This window comes from Lissotriton vulgaris, chromosome 9 (genome assembly GCF_964263255.1).
Source record: "Lissotriton vulgaris chromosome 9, aLisVul1.2, whole genome shotgun sequence".
Classification (NCBI taxonomy): domain Eukaryota; kingdom Metazoa; phylum Chordata; class Amphibia; order Caudata; family Salamandridae; genus Lissotriton; species Lissotriton vulgaris.
In genome coordinates, this window is record NC_141697.1 from 435,538,161 (window position 1) to 435,555,820 (window position 17,660).

The 17,660-nt window shown below is 44.1% G+C and overlaps 1 protein-coding gene across 1 annotated transcript in view; it reads right to left on the reverse strand.

Annotated features, from left to right (window-relative positions):
• The window catches only part of ATP5MJ (ATP synthase membrane subunit j), a 244,257-nt gene extending 227,524 nt beyond the window's left edge, over positions 1–16,733 (reverse strand). Inside the window, exon 1 of the mRNA XM_086937884.1 lies at positions 16,599–16,733. Within this exon, the coding sequence (XP_086794010.1) occupies positions 16,599–16,733 (135 nt within the window). The remainder of the gene's footprint in view (positions 1–16,598) is intronic.
• Positions 16,734–17,660: the final 927 nt, after the last annotated feature.

The window sequence follows — 17,660 nt, forward strand, 5'->3', positions numbered from 1 at the left end:
TATTCCTGTCGGTAAAGTCTGCGTCTTGCGACTTCTGGTGGGAATTATTACAGTATACATTACCACAAGTACCTGTGAGTTATCGTCAAACATATATTCTTCGGCTCAGGTACTGTGACTTCAATTGTTCTCATTAGGGTGATGTAACCCTTTATTATCCCTATTTCTATTCAACGTATGCTATAGTATCACGGGCCTGACTAGAAGCTACAGAGACCCTTCCATCCCAGGTACTATACACAAGTGTTCAAGACATACATGGTAAAAGGGAAGGATAAGATATAGTGTAAGGGCTATTATCTTGGTGTGTTACAGGGGTACAGAGCTTCATTCGTATCCTTATCGGGATTTGATGATAAGAGGTGCCATACCAGTACAGTACCGTGACCTTAGTTTTCTTTACAGGTATATGCCATTATTGTTGGATTGTAGTGGTTGCATATTGTCTGGTTGATAGAACTCGGTACCAACAGTTTTGTTGTTTGTCTTTCAGATCTCCCTCCCCGCGGTCCCCTTCCCTTCCCGCAGTTTTGCCCTCGCTTGATCCTTCCTTAACCCATGGTTATTACAGCAATCTGGGTTTGGATAGATCAGGAGGTGGCCTTGTTTTAACATCACACTGACCCCGAGGACTGCGAGGATAACATAAAACCACACAGCCCGGGGGAAGAGGGTTAGGGTTTGATGAATGGATGGGAACGGGGGTTTGGGGAACGGTTTGACAAAGAAAAACAGTAAGCATGGAGACAACAAAAGCAAAACAATGAAGACGATGATTGCTGATCCACAATTCCCCAATAAATGTAAAGTCAATTAAGAACAACGAAATGGATGCATGATGAAGGTTTATTATTAACTTGATGGTTAATAATTAGTGGTAATTACTTAACTACTACTACACAATTCAAAGGAAGTACTTCTTATATATGATATGATATGACTTTTGCCTAGGCTGTATGCCCTCTGAGAAACCGTAATACCTGATGTAGCGGGCTGAAAGCTAGCAAACAAAATTGAGATTGTTCACTTAAACTATCAATTATCAAACACAAGCGTAAAATAAATGAAGAGGAAAAAGGAATCAAAGAAAAATATGAAAATGATACTAAAGTTAATGTATTATCCAGAACCAAATGTGTAGTTGTATCTCGTCATTCATCTTTTCCTCCCTTCCATGGACACTGTTGTGACTGATTGATTGATTATATCATTCTTGGGGGCCTCTGGCAGGATGATGATGAGGAGGATTGGTAAGGTAAGTGTGAGTTGTTGCTCCACGTATAATAGCGCTGGGTGAAAGGCCAGCCTGTAAGTGTTGATGAAAGAAGAAATGGGGTATTAAAGAATGAAAACATAAAAATCAATTACGGTGTAGTGCAAAAAAGACAAGACTCGTGTGCGAGAAGATTTTCAGACTGAGGCTGCTTGGATACATTGATTAACTCTACTCTTCTAGTTGCACAGCAGTCATCGAAAAGAACAACAAGATAGGAGCCAGCACAGAACAGTTACAGGGCCACACCACAACACCGGGACGTGAGTCTGTGGCCCAAACTCCATTTACCTACATTTTTCTGAGTTTCAGACAAAAGGCATATTCATCAACCTAGTATTTCCAAAACAAATGCGCCAATGTCAGTCAATCATACCACTATTCCATTACACCACTGCACACACATGTAGCCTAGGTTTGCTGTGCTTCTTGTTGACTGGTTGTGTGTTTACCTTGTATTCCACTTCCTGAACATATTCCATCAATCATCTCTGATCAAACTAACTGACAGCGTGCAAAGATGGTATGGTGGTTATCATCCGGTGTGGCACGTGTACGTGTTCTCCAACAGACCAAAAACAGCAACTAAGTCTGTAGTGAGTGACTACGATTAAGTCCAGACTGCACCTGCAGTAGTAGGAGTACAATTGGATACATATTATTAAACAACATGGAAACATTGACCATCACTTGAGACACAAGCACTTTGTTATTATATTAAGCTACTAGTATACTTCTACTTCACGCACATTTGCTGTGAGTCAGCAAGCAGCCAATGCAATGTATGGCATCATTTATTTCATATACCTGTCTTTCTCTTCTTTGTGGCTGTCAGATCACAGATGCAGCAGAGCCTTCTGAAAGTGATGACGAGTTTACTTTAATTTTGGAGCCCTGCTCAAGTTCTGACATTGAAGAGTTGTGTATGCCTGCAGACAGAGGTGTAGCCTTAAGACAGTGATGCATTTCAGATTGGAAACAAAACAGAAGATGGCTGTAGTCACGTACATTTCACTTGTTATGGAGGGACTGTTAGAGGCTACATTATTGCACTATTGTCCATCTCCATCCAAAGTATGGCAAAATGGAAATGTATTTAGGGTGAGTCAGGAAGATGGAGCAGGACTCTGATGAGTGGAGTGCACAGTAAATGCTCAGGTGTGCAACTCCAATAGGTAATTAAAAGAGAAAGGAAGATGGTGTTGGTTTTGAAGTTTGAGTCAGAAAGACAGATACACACAAATAAGGAAGGGAGAAATAAAGGAAGGGAGAATGTAACAATTTCCAAGCCTAGTTGTCAGGGAAGAGGAGCTCGTCCTCAAACCCTGGTGGTTCTTCTGACAGAAGTAGGTCCTGTAACCCACTACTTATTTCTTCCGACTCGCTCTCCTCTTCCAGCTCCGATTCACAGACTTTGTAGTCTGGTGGTATCGTGCTGATTCATTTTTATCATGGTTAACCTCTCCACGCTTTTGGGCGAGCGACTGGTCCTTCTCACAGTCACAATGGCACCAGCAGCACTGAACACACGCTCAGAAGAGACACTTGCAACAGGGCAAGGTAGATACTTTATCGCCAGCCTGCTGAGCACTGGCCATTGGCTTCTTGTCCTATACCAATAGACCAATGGGCTTTGCTCCATGAACACCTCTGTTGTGTCATCCAGATAGGCCTGGACCATCCGCTCAATGTTCATTGGTGCTCTGGTTTGCTCGTCCTCTTTTTGCTTTGCGACAGCAACGGACTTCCCCATCCCTTTCTGTAGAAACCAAGCATTTTTTTGCTTGTGTCTGATGAATCAGATCCTGTTGGTGCGGTTGTTGTTATTGTTTGTGTTGGTGACTGCTGGGAAGCAAACGCACGGCTCGCATGCTGTGAAGAAGAACTTGACTCTGTAGGATGCTCAGTAGTACTTGCACTATCCTGGGCTGGCACTGGCAGGCCTCTAATTGAGAGCCATTTGTTTTCTAAATCAGTGGCTTCCTTGGCTATTACAGTTTTGTACTTGGAAACATCCCCTTCTGAAAAAGGAATTACTGCATTACTGTTCACAAATAATTTGTACCGTGGATCCAAAATTGTGGCAGTAATGTAATGTTGATGTGACAAAATCTTATTTTGAATCCTTGTATTCTCACATTCGTATGTTTCAGACACCTCCTTCAGCTCTTGCTCAAGCATGTACAACAATGGGATTGCTTGGCTCATAGTACAGTCCTCCCTGCTGACTGCACGTCTGAAGACCTCAAAAGGAAGTAGCATCTCAGTCAGCCATTTAATGAGGTCCCATTGCCACATCTCAACGTCATGGCTTTAACAGTAGGATCCCCTGATCTTCTTGTCATGACATAAGCATTAAGTGGTATGAACTGCTCAAACAGCCGTTCGAGCATGTAATACGTAGAGTTCCAACGTGTTGGTACCTCCTGGATGAGTGCTTTGACTGGCATGTTACACTCACGTTGAATGACCCGTAGCTGCTTCAGAGCTTTAAAAGAATGATTGAAATGCGTGCAGATTCTTCTGCAAATGGTCAGTAAGTTGCTGACTTTGCTTTCATTTTTTAGAAAGTCTTGAACCACAATGTTAATGCAGTGTGCCAAACACGGGACCCTGAAATAGCGACCATCTTCCATGGCCTTAACTACATTATTGCCATTGTCAGTGGTAACAAAACCAATATTGAGGCCTCTTGGTCGCAGCCATTCAAAGACCTTGCTGTTGAACTCATCCAAAATGTTTGCAGCAGTATGCGATTTCTCCATAGCAAACATGGCTACAGTAGCATGTTTGCACGTATCATTAAAAATCTCAGTAGTGTCAATGCCTGTAGATATCTTGTCTCTAACACCTGAAAAAGAGATCCAGTGTGCAGTGATGCACATGTAATCTGTGGCTTGGCAACTGCTCCACATGTCGGTTGTCAGGTGGATACTATGCACAGCACTCTGCTGCAAGGCTTTTCCAAGCAATTCCAGCACGTCGTGGTGTAGTGCTGGAACAGCAACTCTGGCAAAATAGTAGCGGCTGGGAACATTCCATTTTGGGCAGAGGGTTGTCATAAATTCCAAGCAACAAGCAACCCATCCCTTCAACAAAAGAAAAAGGGAGAAGGTCCATAGCTAACATTTTAGCAAGCTTAGCATTGTACAAACGTGCTATTGGGTGGTTGCGCTCGTACTTTCCCTCCTGCCTAAACATGCTGCTTGGTATTGGTACGCTGCTTGGTATTTCTTTCAGATATGCCCGATGCAGTACTTCGTGTCGCAGACTTCGCACCCGTACTCCTTGGCGTCTTCGGGTTACTACTCTTACTCTGGTGCCACAGAGATGTTGCTGATGCGGAGGATGTGGGTTCTACCACTGCAGTGCTGGGGAGTGGGACAGGGGTACTTAGTGTACAACTACCAGATAGAATGTCTCCCTCTTCTTCCTGTCCGACCCGTGGACCTTCTACTGCTTCCCCACCAACATTAATGGTTCCTGCTTTTATGATACATAGGTGGTCCTCCCACTTGATTGCGTGGTGTTTTTTCATATGGGTCATTTGGCCTCCGGTACCATAGTTTGTACCAAGCTTACCACGACTAACAGAGGAATGACAAATGGAGCATATAGCAATGTTCTCCTCATTTGCGCTAACTGCAAAGAAGTCCCACACTGGGGAGCTTAACTTTTGTCTCCTGCTAGAGTTGCCACTTCCAATGCCGGATGAACTGGAGGTTGTGTGGTGAACTTCACTATGTGGCTGCGCAGTAGTACCACTACCTACTTCTGCTGAGGTGGAACTTGTGCTGGATGTGGGACGCTGCCGGCTTTGTGCAAATGTAAAAATGGAAGCTGGAGGTAGTTTTGGTGTGGCCTGTGTTGGTGGTATGCGTGCTACTACATCCCTAGTCGCAGCCATTCTTGATAGGGTTAAAATGTTGGTCCCCATGTCCTCAGGGCCAGGAGTAATGCTTGTGATGATTGGGTCTGACTCATCATCACCATCATTATCCGGCTGCTGAACATCACACTCCATAAGTGGTAGGCTTCCTGGAACCTTCCTTTTCCCTAGCCTGGTCTTCTTGGGATGTCTCTCCCTCGCATGCTCAGATTGTTGTGGCTCCCAATTGAGGTCAAGATCATCAGAAGGGATGCTCGGTGAAGAACTCTACGGACTAACCCTCCTTTTCCTTGGTGGGGATTTGGAAAACAATAGATCTCCTGCATGAGGTGCTGCCTCTTCTTGCTCTGCATCAAGCTCAATTTCCTGAACTGCCCCGACTTCGGGAGGAACAACAACTACTATTGCCAGTGGTGGTTCTTGAACAACAACTATTGCAGGCGGTGGTTGTGGTAGTTGTTTTCGTTGAACATCTACTATTGCGGGCGGTGGTTGTGGTAGTTGTTTACGTTGAACATCTACTATTGCGGGCGGTGGTTGTGAAACAACTACTATTACAGGCGGTGGTTGTGGTTGTTCTTTTCGTTGAACATCTACTATTGCGGGCGGTGGTTGTTGAACATCTACTATTGCGGGCGCTGGTTGTTGTTCACCACTTTTCTGCTGTGTTCCCTCTTGAGTGGAATGTGTACTACTTTGAGATAGAGATAAGTTCAGGTCTGGCTCAGTATCACTGGTTTCCACCATTAGGCTGGCTACCTCTTCCCCACTCATCTGCTTGGGCCTGGGGTGGTGGCTTGGGCCCACTGATGCAGAGGTGCTGGCCCCAGCTTGGACCCCGGTCACTGTTGCTGCAGGCGCACTTTTTTTTTCCCCAAAAAAAGGTTTTCGGGTCAACACCAGACTTAAGTGTCACTTCCTTCTTCTGTTCTTCCTTCTTCTCAGCAACTTTCTTGGTCTTGGAGGACCTGGTACCTGCTTTCTTTGGGCCCATCTTCTTCAGATGTCAGCAGCAGCACTCAGTTGCACAAGTTGCTGAGAATGATGTCTGGTCAGGTTAGTCACACCACACATGACGTAGTACAGAAGGATGTCCGTCTGGCGGTAGAACAGGCGATGAATGATGACAGACACCTCCTCTTCAGTCTTTTGTGCACCTACAAGCAAAGAAGGCAGAACAACATCAGTCGAATATGGATTTTTTTAGCTTTAATTTTAATTACTACTAGAAGTATTAGTACATCCAGTAAGAGTAAGAATAGCAAAGAATTAAAATGCAAATGTAGTGGAAGTGGAACTTGTTTATCCTTAATTTGTGCATCATTTTGGATGGATGCAGCATCAGTGACCTGCAGCAGATAGCAATGAGGATGTGAACAGTAGTAAGCCAACAGGAACAATGGCAAGACACAGGCCAATTTGTCAAAAACAAAACAGCACACTACTACTACCACCACAGCTCCACATGGGCACTCTCATCACAGGTACATGGGTAAAGGCCAGAAAAAAATAAACTCAAGCAGGCCTGTATCCCTCCCTATATGGCCAGAAAAAGGAGGATGCCTGCATCACAGCTTAATGCAAAAAAGAAAACCCCCATGGCTACAAGGTTTGAAAGTTACACAACACCACAAACAACAAAGGCATTTGGAGTTTTCCCCCAAACAGTTAACTACACCCCAAACACCACATTTGAAAATTCAATGCATTGCCACCCATGCCCTAAATGATGTTAAATTCAACAGACAAAATGGAAACAGCTACATCAAGCATCCCCGCTGACTATCTCTGGGACTCTAGGCCTACTGGCAGAAAAAAATCACACAACTTTGCAGGCCTGCGGCAAAAAAACTAAACCAGGAAGGAAGGTCACACAAAATGGCCGCCCCCACATGACCTGGCCAGTGCCACCCCCAAAAACATGAAAAGAAAGAGAAGAAAGACAATACATTCCTATGGCAAAAGGACAATGCTTGGCTTGGCAAAATGGCTGCCAAGCCGCCCACATGGTCAGGCCACCCTCAAACAACAAAGTACATAGAGGACAGAAACAGAAAGTGGTCCATGCTCCAAAAAGTACAAGCAAATGACAACCTGAGGAGTTTCTTTTAGCAAAATGAACAGCATCTACATTTTCAGGAACGTTTTAGGCAACTCGAGAGATATTGCTCGCGAGAATGCAAATTCGGCGTGTTCGGCAGCGCGAACTGTACAAAACGTCGTGATCGCGCGCCCGAGCACGCACATTGAGCGAGCGAAGAAGACAAAAACTGTAAGGTCGCGTTGTAGCACTGTGCAAAGTTACCAAAACTACGCCAGCTGAATTCTAGGGTTACCTAGTGCAGAGGAAAAAGCCATATTATTCAACACACACCCAAAACCTGCAATTCAACACCAAAAACACATTTTGCTAATTAATCCAAAGCCATCCATGACCTACATGATGTTACACTTACAACTTAAACACCCCTATAACAGTTGAACAACTTTCATGCACCCATGATGAGGACTCTAGTAGTACCCTTGGGCCTACCTACTGGCACAGTAGGCCACAAGCTTGGAGGCCTATGGCAAATACACAGAGGCTACTACTAGTACCAGGAATTAAAATGGCCGCCCCACATGGCCTGGCCACCCTCAAAAACATGAAAAGAAAGGGAAGACAGACAATACATTCCTATGGCAAAAGGACAATGCTTGGCTTGACAAAATGGCCGCCAAGCCGCCCACATGGTCAGGCCACCCTCAAACAACAAGGTACATAGAGGACAGAAACAGTAAGTGGTCCATGCTCCAAAAAGTACAAGCAAATGACAACCTGAGGAGTTTCTTTTAGCAAAATGAACAGCATCTACATTTTCGGGAACGTTTTAGGCAACTCGAGAGATATTGCTCGCGAGAATGCAAATTCGGCGTGTTCGGCAGCGCGAACTGTACAAAACGTCGTGATCGCGCGCCTGAGCACGCACATTGAGCGCGCGAAGAAGACAAAAACTGTAAGGTCGCGTTGTAGCACTGTGCAAACTTACCAAAACAGTATAGGCCTCCCTCAATAATAATTTTTAAGAAAGATTGAGAAGCACAGAAAACTGTAGTTAAAAAAAAAACAAAAAAGAAAAAAACAAGAAATCATTTACAGTACACCAATTCTCATACTTACTTGTGCAAGAAAAGTTCAAATCCAAAATTCCTCAATAAATCAAATTAAATGCTATGATGCAGCAGACAAACACAAAGAGTGATCCTTCCAGCTCCAATTCCAAATGAAAGTGAACACCACATGGACAAAGCACTGAGAGGAGCCTGGTGGACAGGAACAGGAAGTTGGAGACTCAGGGGCACTTCCTTTCTCTTGAAAAAAAGAGTAGAAACAAAAAGAGGACTCCTAGCCCAAACAAATACAGCCAATTCACAATCTGAGGGGTTAAATGAACATTTTTGATAACATTTTAACATGCTCGAGAGATATTCTGTGCCAGATTGCAGTTTCTGCGTGTTCGGTAACGCGATCTTACCAACATGGCGCTGCAAGGAGGATCGCGCGTCCCATGACATGTTTGCGCTTCCGAATGACGTAATCGCGTTCTCAAAGTCGCATGGGATTGTGCGGACGGATTCCAAACATTGTAGCGAACGCGACCGGGAGAAAAAAGCAAGAAAGCGATCGCAGAACCACAGTAAGTCATTACCGCACACGCGAAAATGCTATTGAGCGCGCTAAGAAAAACTACTACCCTACGCTGTAGATTGCGAAGTAGTCGACAGCTTCGCGCTCTCCATGAAGTGCGAAGTTGCCGAAAATTCGCAAACTCCGCGAACGGAGCGTAGTTCTCCGCCCAGGGTTAGTCCTAAACACATACAAAATGTTAAAACCCCAACTCTACTTGAAAATGGGAATACAAATTTATATCAAGGTAAAATTCCTAAAACTCCGGCTGGGGGTTGGGCCCTTTAATCAATTCCTACCCCCTTGGGAGATAAAGGGAGGAGATCAGTCTTGTTGTTTATGTGGCTGTGGTGTGGGGGACGTTATTCACGTAATATTCATCTTTAACAGGCTAAATGATATAAGGATTACCCTGCTAAAGCCTGTGTTTAGACAGTACGGAGTTAGATCTTGTAGAAAAGCGGTAATGTGTTTCAACCCTGAGCTGGTGCAGCTAAATTGCCGGCTAACTAAATTCCTTGACATAACCGCAAAAAGATTGAAACACCGGTCTGAGTCGACCATGGACTAATGACCACAAGAACTGACATAATTACTACAAGAACGGACATAGTCGAAATTATACCTACAGTCAAACGTGCAGAATGTTTTAATAATGAGTGCACTTTCTCTAATGACCTGAATGATTTTATTTATTCTTGATAAAAATCAGGATTTTTTAATAATGGTTTTATCATAAAATTTCCAAGATATTTTATTTTTTGTGTATGCAATGGTTTTAATTAATCAAGCATAATAAAATGAACTTCAACTTCAAACTATAGAGCTGAAACGTCCGGCATGTTGAATCCTTTTTAAGAACAACAAGAGCACTGCGCTGTAAAGATACACGTTCCAAGCCTTTGCCATGGAACCTTGATAAAAAGTCCCCATGAGTCGTTTTGGAGTTATAGAGCTTAAGCGTCTGGCATGCTGACACCAGATTAAGACTAACAAGAGCCATGCGCTGTAAACAGACATGTTCAAAGCCTCCAATTTGAAATCTTGATAAAACAGAACAGAACAGAACCTTCTATCTATCCCTCGGACAAACAGAGTCAGATGGGGTGGAAGGGCCTTTTTCTCTGTGGCCCCTAAACTGTGGAATGCCCTCCCCTCCGAGCTTAAAACACAATCTTCCTTAGCACTATTTAAGAAATCCTTAAAGACGTGGCTCTTCATCGAGGCCTACCCATAGACATGCTCTCGGATCTAGGATTATGTTTTTGGTTAGGCACCATGACGCCCGATGGGCTAAGTTGCACTATATGCGTTTATTTTCATTCATTCATTCATTCACATTCCCATGAGTGCACTTATCGTAAACAACCACGCTGAATGCACCCACTGTGAAAGCTATAAAAAATGATCGCATTACCCCACATAATTGTATTGTAGTTATAACGCATGAAGTGGGAGAGCATACCGTACCTGCAACAGAAACTGAGAGAAAGTCATTAAGAAAATAATGCTCACAAACTGTAAATAAAACATACCAAGTAAAAACAAATGTAACAGGGGTAGTCCTGATGGGAGGTTACAACAGGAGAAAAGGAGGTACTCAGGCAGGATTACTAAAATACATTAACCAAAGAAAATAAAGAATGTACAAAATACAGTCACAGGAGCCAATTGGAAACATGGGCGCGAACACTCTATTCTTTCAAATTCAGGGCAGACCCGGTAAGCCACAGGCATCTGGGTAGATAAAGTCACACAAAGCAAATGATGCCTAGGACACTAGTAGCAGAATCTATAGTAATAGGTGAGATAGCTCAATTGTCTCCCCCTACGACAAATATATTATCTTGAACAAGATCAATTTTTGTATTTGTTTTTGTGAAGTTTCCCACCCCCACAGAGAGAATAGAATTGGATTGGGGCTTGTGTAATTTGTACGCCCATTTAAAACGAATGAACAAAGAAACATATATATTTACACATCACTTTTCACATAAAAATATACAAACACATATATATATAAATTGATCCAAAGGTATATCCTTATTCAAATATTGTAGCCCAATTTTCTTTCCAAAAGGATGCTCGCTATATGTACAGACTCAGCATTCCTCTAAAGTAAGCTCCACCAGACCTAACACAAAGAGTATAAATAGTCCATATCTTTTTAGGCCTATCTTCAATCCCTTTACTCCTTGTAAACAATGTTTTCCACAGCTTAAGTAAGGTACTTTGGCTGGGGTCTTCTTTAAACAAAATGTCGACGCGTTTCAGCCCTCATAGTACGGGCCTCATCAGGACTCGGGCTAATAACCAATTCCGTCATTATTAAAATGCCTTCAAAGATAAATATATCCTCTTTGGAATGGCGTGTATGAAAACCGCTTATTTTCGATGGTTGGTGGCTGTTTTGTCAGCGATGGTGAACTCCTGTAAGATCACAGCTGGCTGTCCTTACATATCTTGTGGGAAAGCGCGCTCGCCACTCTCTTTTATGGGACCCTTCAATGGTTTCCCGGGTTCTCATATGCAAACTACACTTAATATAGCTTGACGAAACGCCTGTTAATGGGTTGTATGTTCGCATGGCTTGAAGTTCTACGTAGGCGAGACCTAAAAAGCTATATACAACAAATCCAAATGAGAGTAATCAATGCAGACATATTTGAAATGGTTCTCTACATTTTAAACAATAAGACAATAGGACGGTAGTTCTCGAGAAGCAAAGGATCGAGAGACAGCTTTTTTAGGAGAGGCAGAATAAGTGCTTCCATACCGAAGGAACGTATGCCTCTCTAAGCGACTGGTTGACCATTAAGTTCACTTCTGCATTAATGATATCGGCCACATCCGACGGAAGCCTAGCAACACACGGGTCAGTGAGTGAACCCGACTTAAGTGCCTTTAAGATCCTGAGGGAGCTAGGCATATCCACCTCACTAAACGTGGGAAACATGGGGGCTGAGCCAACCTTCGGCCCGACCCACAGCCCACCTATACGCTTCCTAAACTGAGTTGAAAACGTCTCTTGGATACTAGTGATTTTATCCTTAAAGAATTTTGCCAAAGTATTACACCAAGTCTGCGACGTTGGAGCCCCGGTCACCTGGTCGCTAGGTGTCAGGAAATTCTGTACAATGGCAAAAATGTATTTTGCATTGTTATTAGCCCGATCGTTACGAGCCGAGTAATACTGGCCTTTGGCAATCCAATGGCCATATAATAAAGTTTTTGTTTGGCTCGCAGGGCGTCTTTGTCCAAAGGGCCAATGGTCCCCAGAACGCCAGGCTCTCTCCAACACTTTGCACGCATGTTTCAAGGACTTAAGCTCCGGTGTAAACCACAGCTTTAACCACTGCTTAGAGGGGTCCCTTATTTGCATCATTATATGCAGACGACATACTTCAGTTCGTCTGGGAGCCAGTCCTAAATCTTCCTCCTATTGTGAGGGAGGTGGTGCGGTTTGGTGCATTCCCCGGACTGGCCATAAATTGGAAAAAATCAGAAATATTCACCCTAATAGACGCTACCATTCCATTTACATTGGAATTCCTGCTGCGTTGGTGCGATGACTCCCCTAGATATCTCGGGGTGACCATACATCGCACGGCATTGGAGGTTGTGGGACTCAATTACGGCCCACAAAGCGATACAAAAGGGGATGATGGACGGAGCGTTTGAGCAAATCAAACACTCGCCCCCAGTCAACTGATCTGGGTTTAATCCATCACCATTCTTTAGCTCACTCAGCCACCCCAGTTCAGACATGGCCATAAGGGTGGTGACCAAAACACACTATTAGTTCTGTGCCCCCCCTCACTGGGGCAGGGCGCCAAATCATACAACACAATGGGCTGAGTGGGCCTGCACACAGCAATCACTTTTCCAGCCATGAACTCCATTGATCTCTTCCTTAGCAGTACATATTGCTCTCATACAAGTCCTGCTGCACTTTTCACTTTGAGAAACATCAAAGGTTTTCACAGTGTACAAACAAATCGCAATGGGTGAAACAAAGTTATCACGGTTTGCAGCTCTGCATGTGATGCTACAGGGATGCACCCAAAACAAGGTCCGAATGTTTTTCCTTACCAAAGCAACAATCATGCTCTGCACATTTGTGAATAGGAAATGAAGAGAAACACAATCAGCACCAGTCTGCAGCTTGTAACCAATGTCCTGATGTGTATGATGCAGGTAAGTCTTCTAACAATGTCATCAACAAAAAAAACACAAGTAACCTCTCAGGCGCGTCCACTTAGCTGAAGATGCTCAGGTCAGAGACCCCTGGGATGTCTGAAATGGAATATATCTCTTTACAACATATGCGCTACAACGCATTCCATTACAACAACTGTGTTGTTACAACGCAAACCATTAGATCGCAAGTCGTTACTATGACTAGCTGTAGGGGGTGCGCTGGTCTTAGAAATAGTATAATTTACTATTCCTACTCCAGTTTGTGCAACAGCAGGGAAGGGGTTGGATTGTAAATTCAACAACTTTTGCTCCCTACAGCAAGTTGTTGTAACGACTTGCAATGTAATGGCTCGCATTGTAACAACGCAGTCGTTGTAAATACTGTGTTGTAATAGAATGTGTTGTAGCGCATTCATAGTAAACCAGGTCTCCCTCTGAAATTAAATGTGCAGCCTGGCTGTCCAATGTGCGCTGGGCTTGCTGTGCGCAGTATTCCCCCAACAAGGCCGTCTCCGATGCAGGATTTGTTGGACAGTCCTAAGAACCAATTGTGGGCAAGAAGCAGCCAATCAAGAGACGGACCAAGAGGAGGGCTCCTTCCTTGAAACGGAGCAACGAAGCCAAGCAAGGTATTGGCTGGTGCGTGGCTTTATGTAGTCAATTAGAGGCGGCAGATTGGTGTCCCATGTGATCCTCGCTAACATGTGAGGCACGTCCATCAAGCCAACGTGGAGGACGGTACCGTGACAACAACCCTAACATGTTGCTCAGAAACAGCGCAAAAATTAAAAATCAACAAGCATTGGCAATATAGTGACCCATGACCAAAAAGCTTTGCCAATACAGCAGATATAAATAAATAAGCATTAGTAATTTACACTGGTGGGAGACAGCAGCAATGTGCTTTACATCGGTGGGGGACAAACAGCAATGTGATTGACAAATGGTCTTTGTGGATGGTGACACATCAAGCAGGGCAAAGCATGAGAATGCTTGACAGTTGCAGGAGATGGGACTGTGGGACCAATGGCATGACTTTTGCCTTAGATAATCTGGTCGCATCCCTTCCAGCCCTCAACCTCTCGGTTCCCCCGGCAACGGAGGAGCAGTTAGCTCGCCAATATCCTATCCAGTGGGCAACCACGTCCATCCTACTTTGGGGTCCGACTAGCCTCCACCGTGAAAGACACGCTGATTCTCAACTACAGTGCCCAACTTCAACAAGGAAAACAGGACCTGGACCCAATGGAGGCAGGATCAATTTTCCTCGCTAGGGAGGCTGGCTGCCCTCAAAATGACTATCCTCCCCAAGATTCTATTCCTATTCCAAACCCTACCGATAGAACCTCCCTCAGGGACGATAACGACACTGCAAGGGGAGGTGAATGGTCGTCTGGGCAGATGGGAGACCTATGATGCAACGGGATCAGGGCTACAGATCTCCAAGGGTGGGAGGCCTGGGTATTCCTAACCTTCTCCATTACTATCAGGCGGGCCAGCTTAGGTATGTGGTGGAGTGGACCGGAGAGGAATCTGAGAAGTACTGGCTGTTTATGGATTGAGCACTGGCAGGATTGCATTTGTGGAAATTCCAGTTTGTGTAAGACGCAGCAACCGTGGAGCTCATAACACCTCACCGATCATTAAGACCATGCTAGAGATGTGGGATCAGGTAGCTACCCGTCAAGGCCTGTCTTTGTTTCCTTCGCCCTTAAAACCTATCCTCGACAACTCAGATATCACACCAGGACTGAACCAGAGAGAGCTTCAGTCATGGCATAGTGCCAGATGTCGCTCTGTCACCTTTTTGATGGGGAGAGAACTATTCCCTGCCAGAGTCTGAGAGGAAGCATTATCTACAAGTTAGACACTTGAACCACCATACAGCAGTGCATCTGGGGGCTCAGGGGGTCCTTACTACGATTGAACTTTGTCTAGCCACAAAAACGCCTGATAAGCGCCTCATTACGAAACTGTACGGAATACTCCAATAAGGCAGCCCACTGGCTAAGACTGTGAAACAGAGGAGGTGGAAAGAGAATTGGGGCGCCAACTCACACAGAAAGAGTGGGAGGTGATTTATCATAGGGCACACCATACAGCACACAATACATCTAGCATCGAGACACCACTAAAATAGCGACATATTGGTATCTCACGCCTATATGCCTTCACAGAGGCAACTCTTACAGAAGCGCTACATGCCGTAGGGGATGTGGACCCTTCTGGGACACTCTTGCACCTACTCTAGGATTGACCTAGAATCACACAATGCAGGGACGGGGTATTAACTGAAATTGACACACATCTGAGCACACAACTTCCATGCATTCCTGCCTTCGTGATATTGGGGCTCCCCAATGTCCTTACATATCTACTGAAGCCCCGTAAGGGATGACAGAGCGGGCTTGTGCTGGGGGCTGCCCGTGAAAACATCTTAGCACACACTAGGGCATTGATAAACTCCTGACACACCTGGGTTGGATACACCGCTTATGGCATAACCTAGGAATGAAGAAGTTTACCTTTGCACTCACCTCCAAGGCTGACACTTATCGGGAACTCTGGCACACCTTAATTGTCATACTCTCAGTAGAGTTTAGGAAACTAACCTGCCCTCGATAGCTTTGCCTTTTACAGCTAACTGGGTGGGATACCACTAAATAAGATCTTTCATCCAACTAAAGCGCATACCGGACACTACACAGGTCCTCATGGGAAGAACAAACTCGGTTGTGAGTACACCAGGAGTGAGGGGTGGAGGGGAGGGACGGCCAGTTGAAGTTTCTTCTTGTTCTAACCAGGAGCTTAAGATTCTGAATGCAATAACGCTTCATGTGTGCTCTTCGGCCTTGTGTTTTCCTTTTGAAAACCAATAAAGAGATTTAAACTGTAAATATAGACGTGCCAGCAAATTAATTTCATTTACAGATGCCCACTAAAAAATCTCACATGCTTGTTTTTCAGTTACCCTAGCCTCCAGCACTTATAATTAAACTGATTCGCACCACACAATCAGCAGATCCCCCTCCTGCCTTCTTCTCCCTTCAGTGATCATTTCCGATTGCATTATCTCTTTTCCTAATCCATCCCTAACTTCTCCACCTCCTCTCCCTCACCAGTTGTTCCCTCACGTCGCCCTTTCCTATACATTTCTACCTACTGCATTCTAAAGTAGAACCTCCACTCCATTCAAGACACATCCAGGCCATATTTCTCCCCCAGGATTCATTCACCACATAACCACAGATAGCTCTAGAAATGTTCAATGGATCCGAGATAGGAGTGAACTTTTAGCCAGTCCTGTTTTCTCAGCTTCATGCCGAATCCCTAATTGGGAGAAGCGGCACTATAAGTCCCATCATGCTAAATGACGTTTACTGTCAACCAGAAATGAATCAGTGATACACTACTGACAAGGGGACAATTAGCAGGTCTGCTTTCGCTACTTAACAGTACCGTCCTCCACATAAGGAGCCATTACCCCTACTTTCCTTAATTGCAATCTGTATCCCTACTTCACGAGCTTAATACCCCTGTCTCAAAAGTAACAATACGTCTTTACTTACAGGTGTTGACGAATCTCCTGTGCGTGGTGACATGCTGGCAGGGACTATGTTTAACCTGCTTGCTTTGATTTTTGATAGGACGGCATCCTTTTCAACCTTCTTCGACTTCCACCATCTAACTATACCCTCCATCATCTTCTCTTTCTTTCTGCCGCTATCCTGAAATTTGAGTTCAGTCCCTCACGAGAAATCGAATCCTAACAGTCAAAAGGGGCACCGAAACAGAAAAGGGACGGCAAAACAAAACTCTACACTTGATGAGGCCAAAGCTTCTGGTGCATACAAGTAAGGCGGCCATCTTTCATTATTGAGTTCCCCAGGCACTGCCAAGAAGTCTAAAACAGATTTAAAAATAATCTGATATTTTAATTAATATAATATAGACTTATGAAGTTGTTTGTGTGAAATGATGTTACAATATTCTTTCAGGCAAAACAGTAAAATGCGCAGAGGTTACATATAAAAGTGATGGTAAATAAGCCTCTCATTGTTTTTCATACTAAATCTATTTCATTATTATATTTTTTGTTTTTAAACTTTTAAAACAAGCAATTCAGCTCAAAGACTGTTGTCTCGACCACCAATCTGAGCCAGACCCCGTATTACATCACATAACCCTAACCTTATTGAATGAGGTCCTTAAAATGAAAATGCATATTTGTGTTAATACCATCGCATTAACATAATTAACTTGAAATACTTTACTAAGAAACTGTTTATTTACTATCAATATTGAAGGCCTCAATTTAAAAATGGTTGTTGCAGTCAGCATTTGCAAAACATTTTTTTAAAACATGATGTCATTTCCTTATTTACAACATTATAATTTGCTCTCCAGCCTTCTTGCATGCTTGTAAGAGGGTAAATTCGATTTAATAATTGCACAGCCTCGTATATAGTTTCAAGAGGTTTTTATTTAAAGTTGTCACGGAGCGCCGGGGAAGCGCGCTTTACATTCACCCGGCTGGCCGCCTTCCGCTTCCTGCCGGATCCCTTCCGGTTCCGGCACGAAGCGCGATCAACTAGACCGTCACTACATATTTCCCCCCTTTAAACATAATA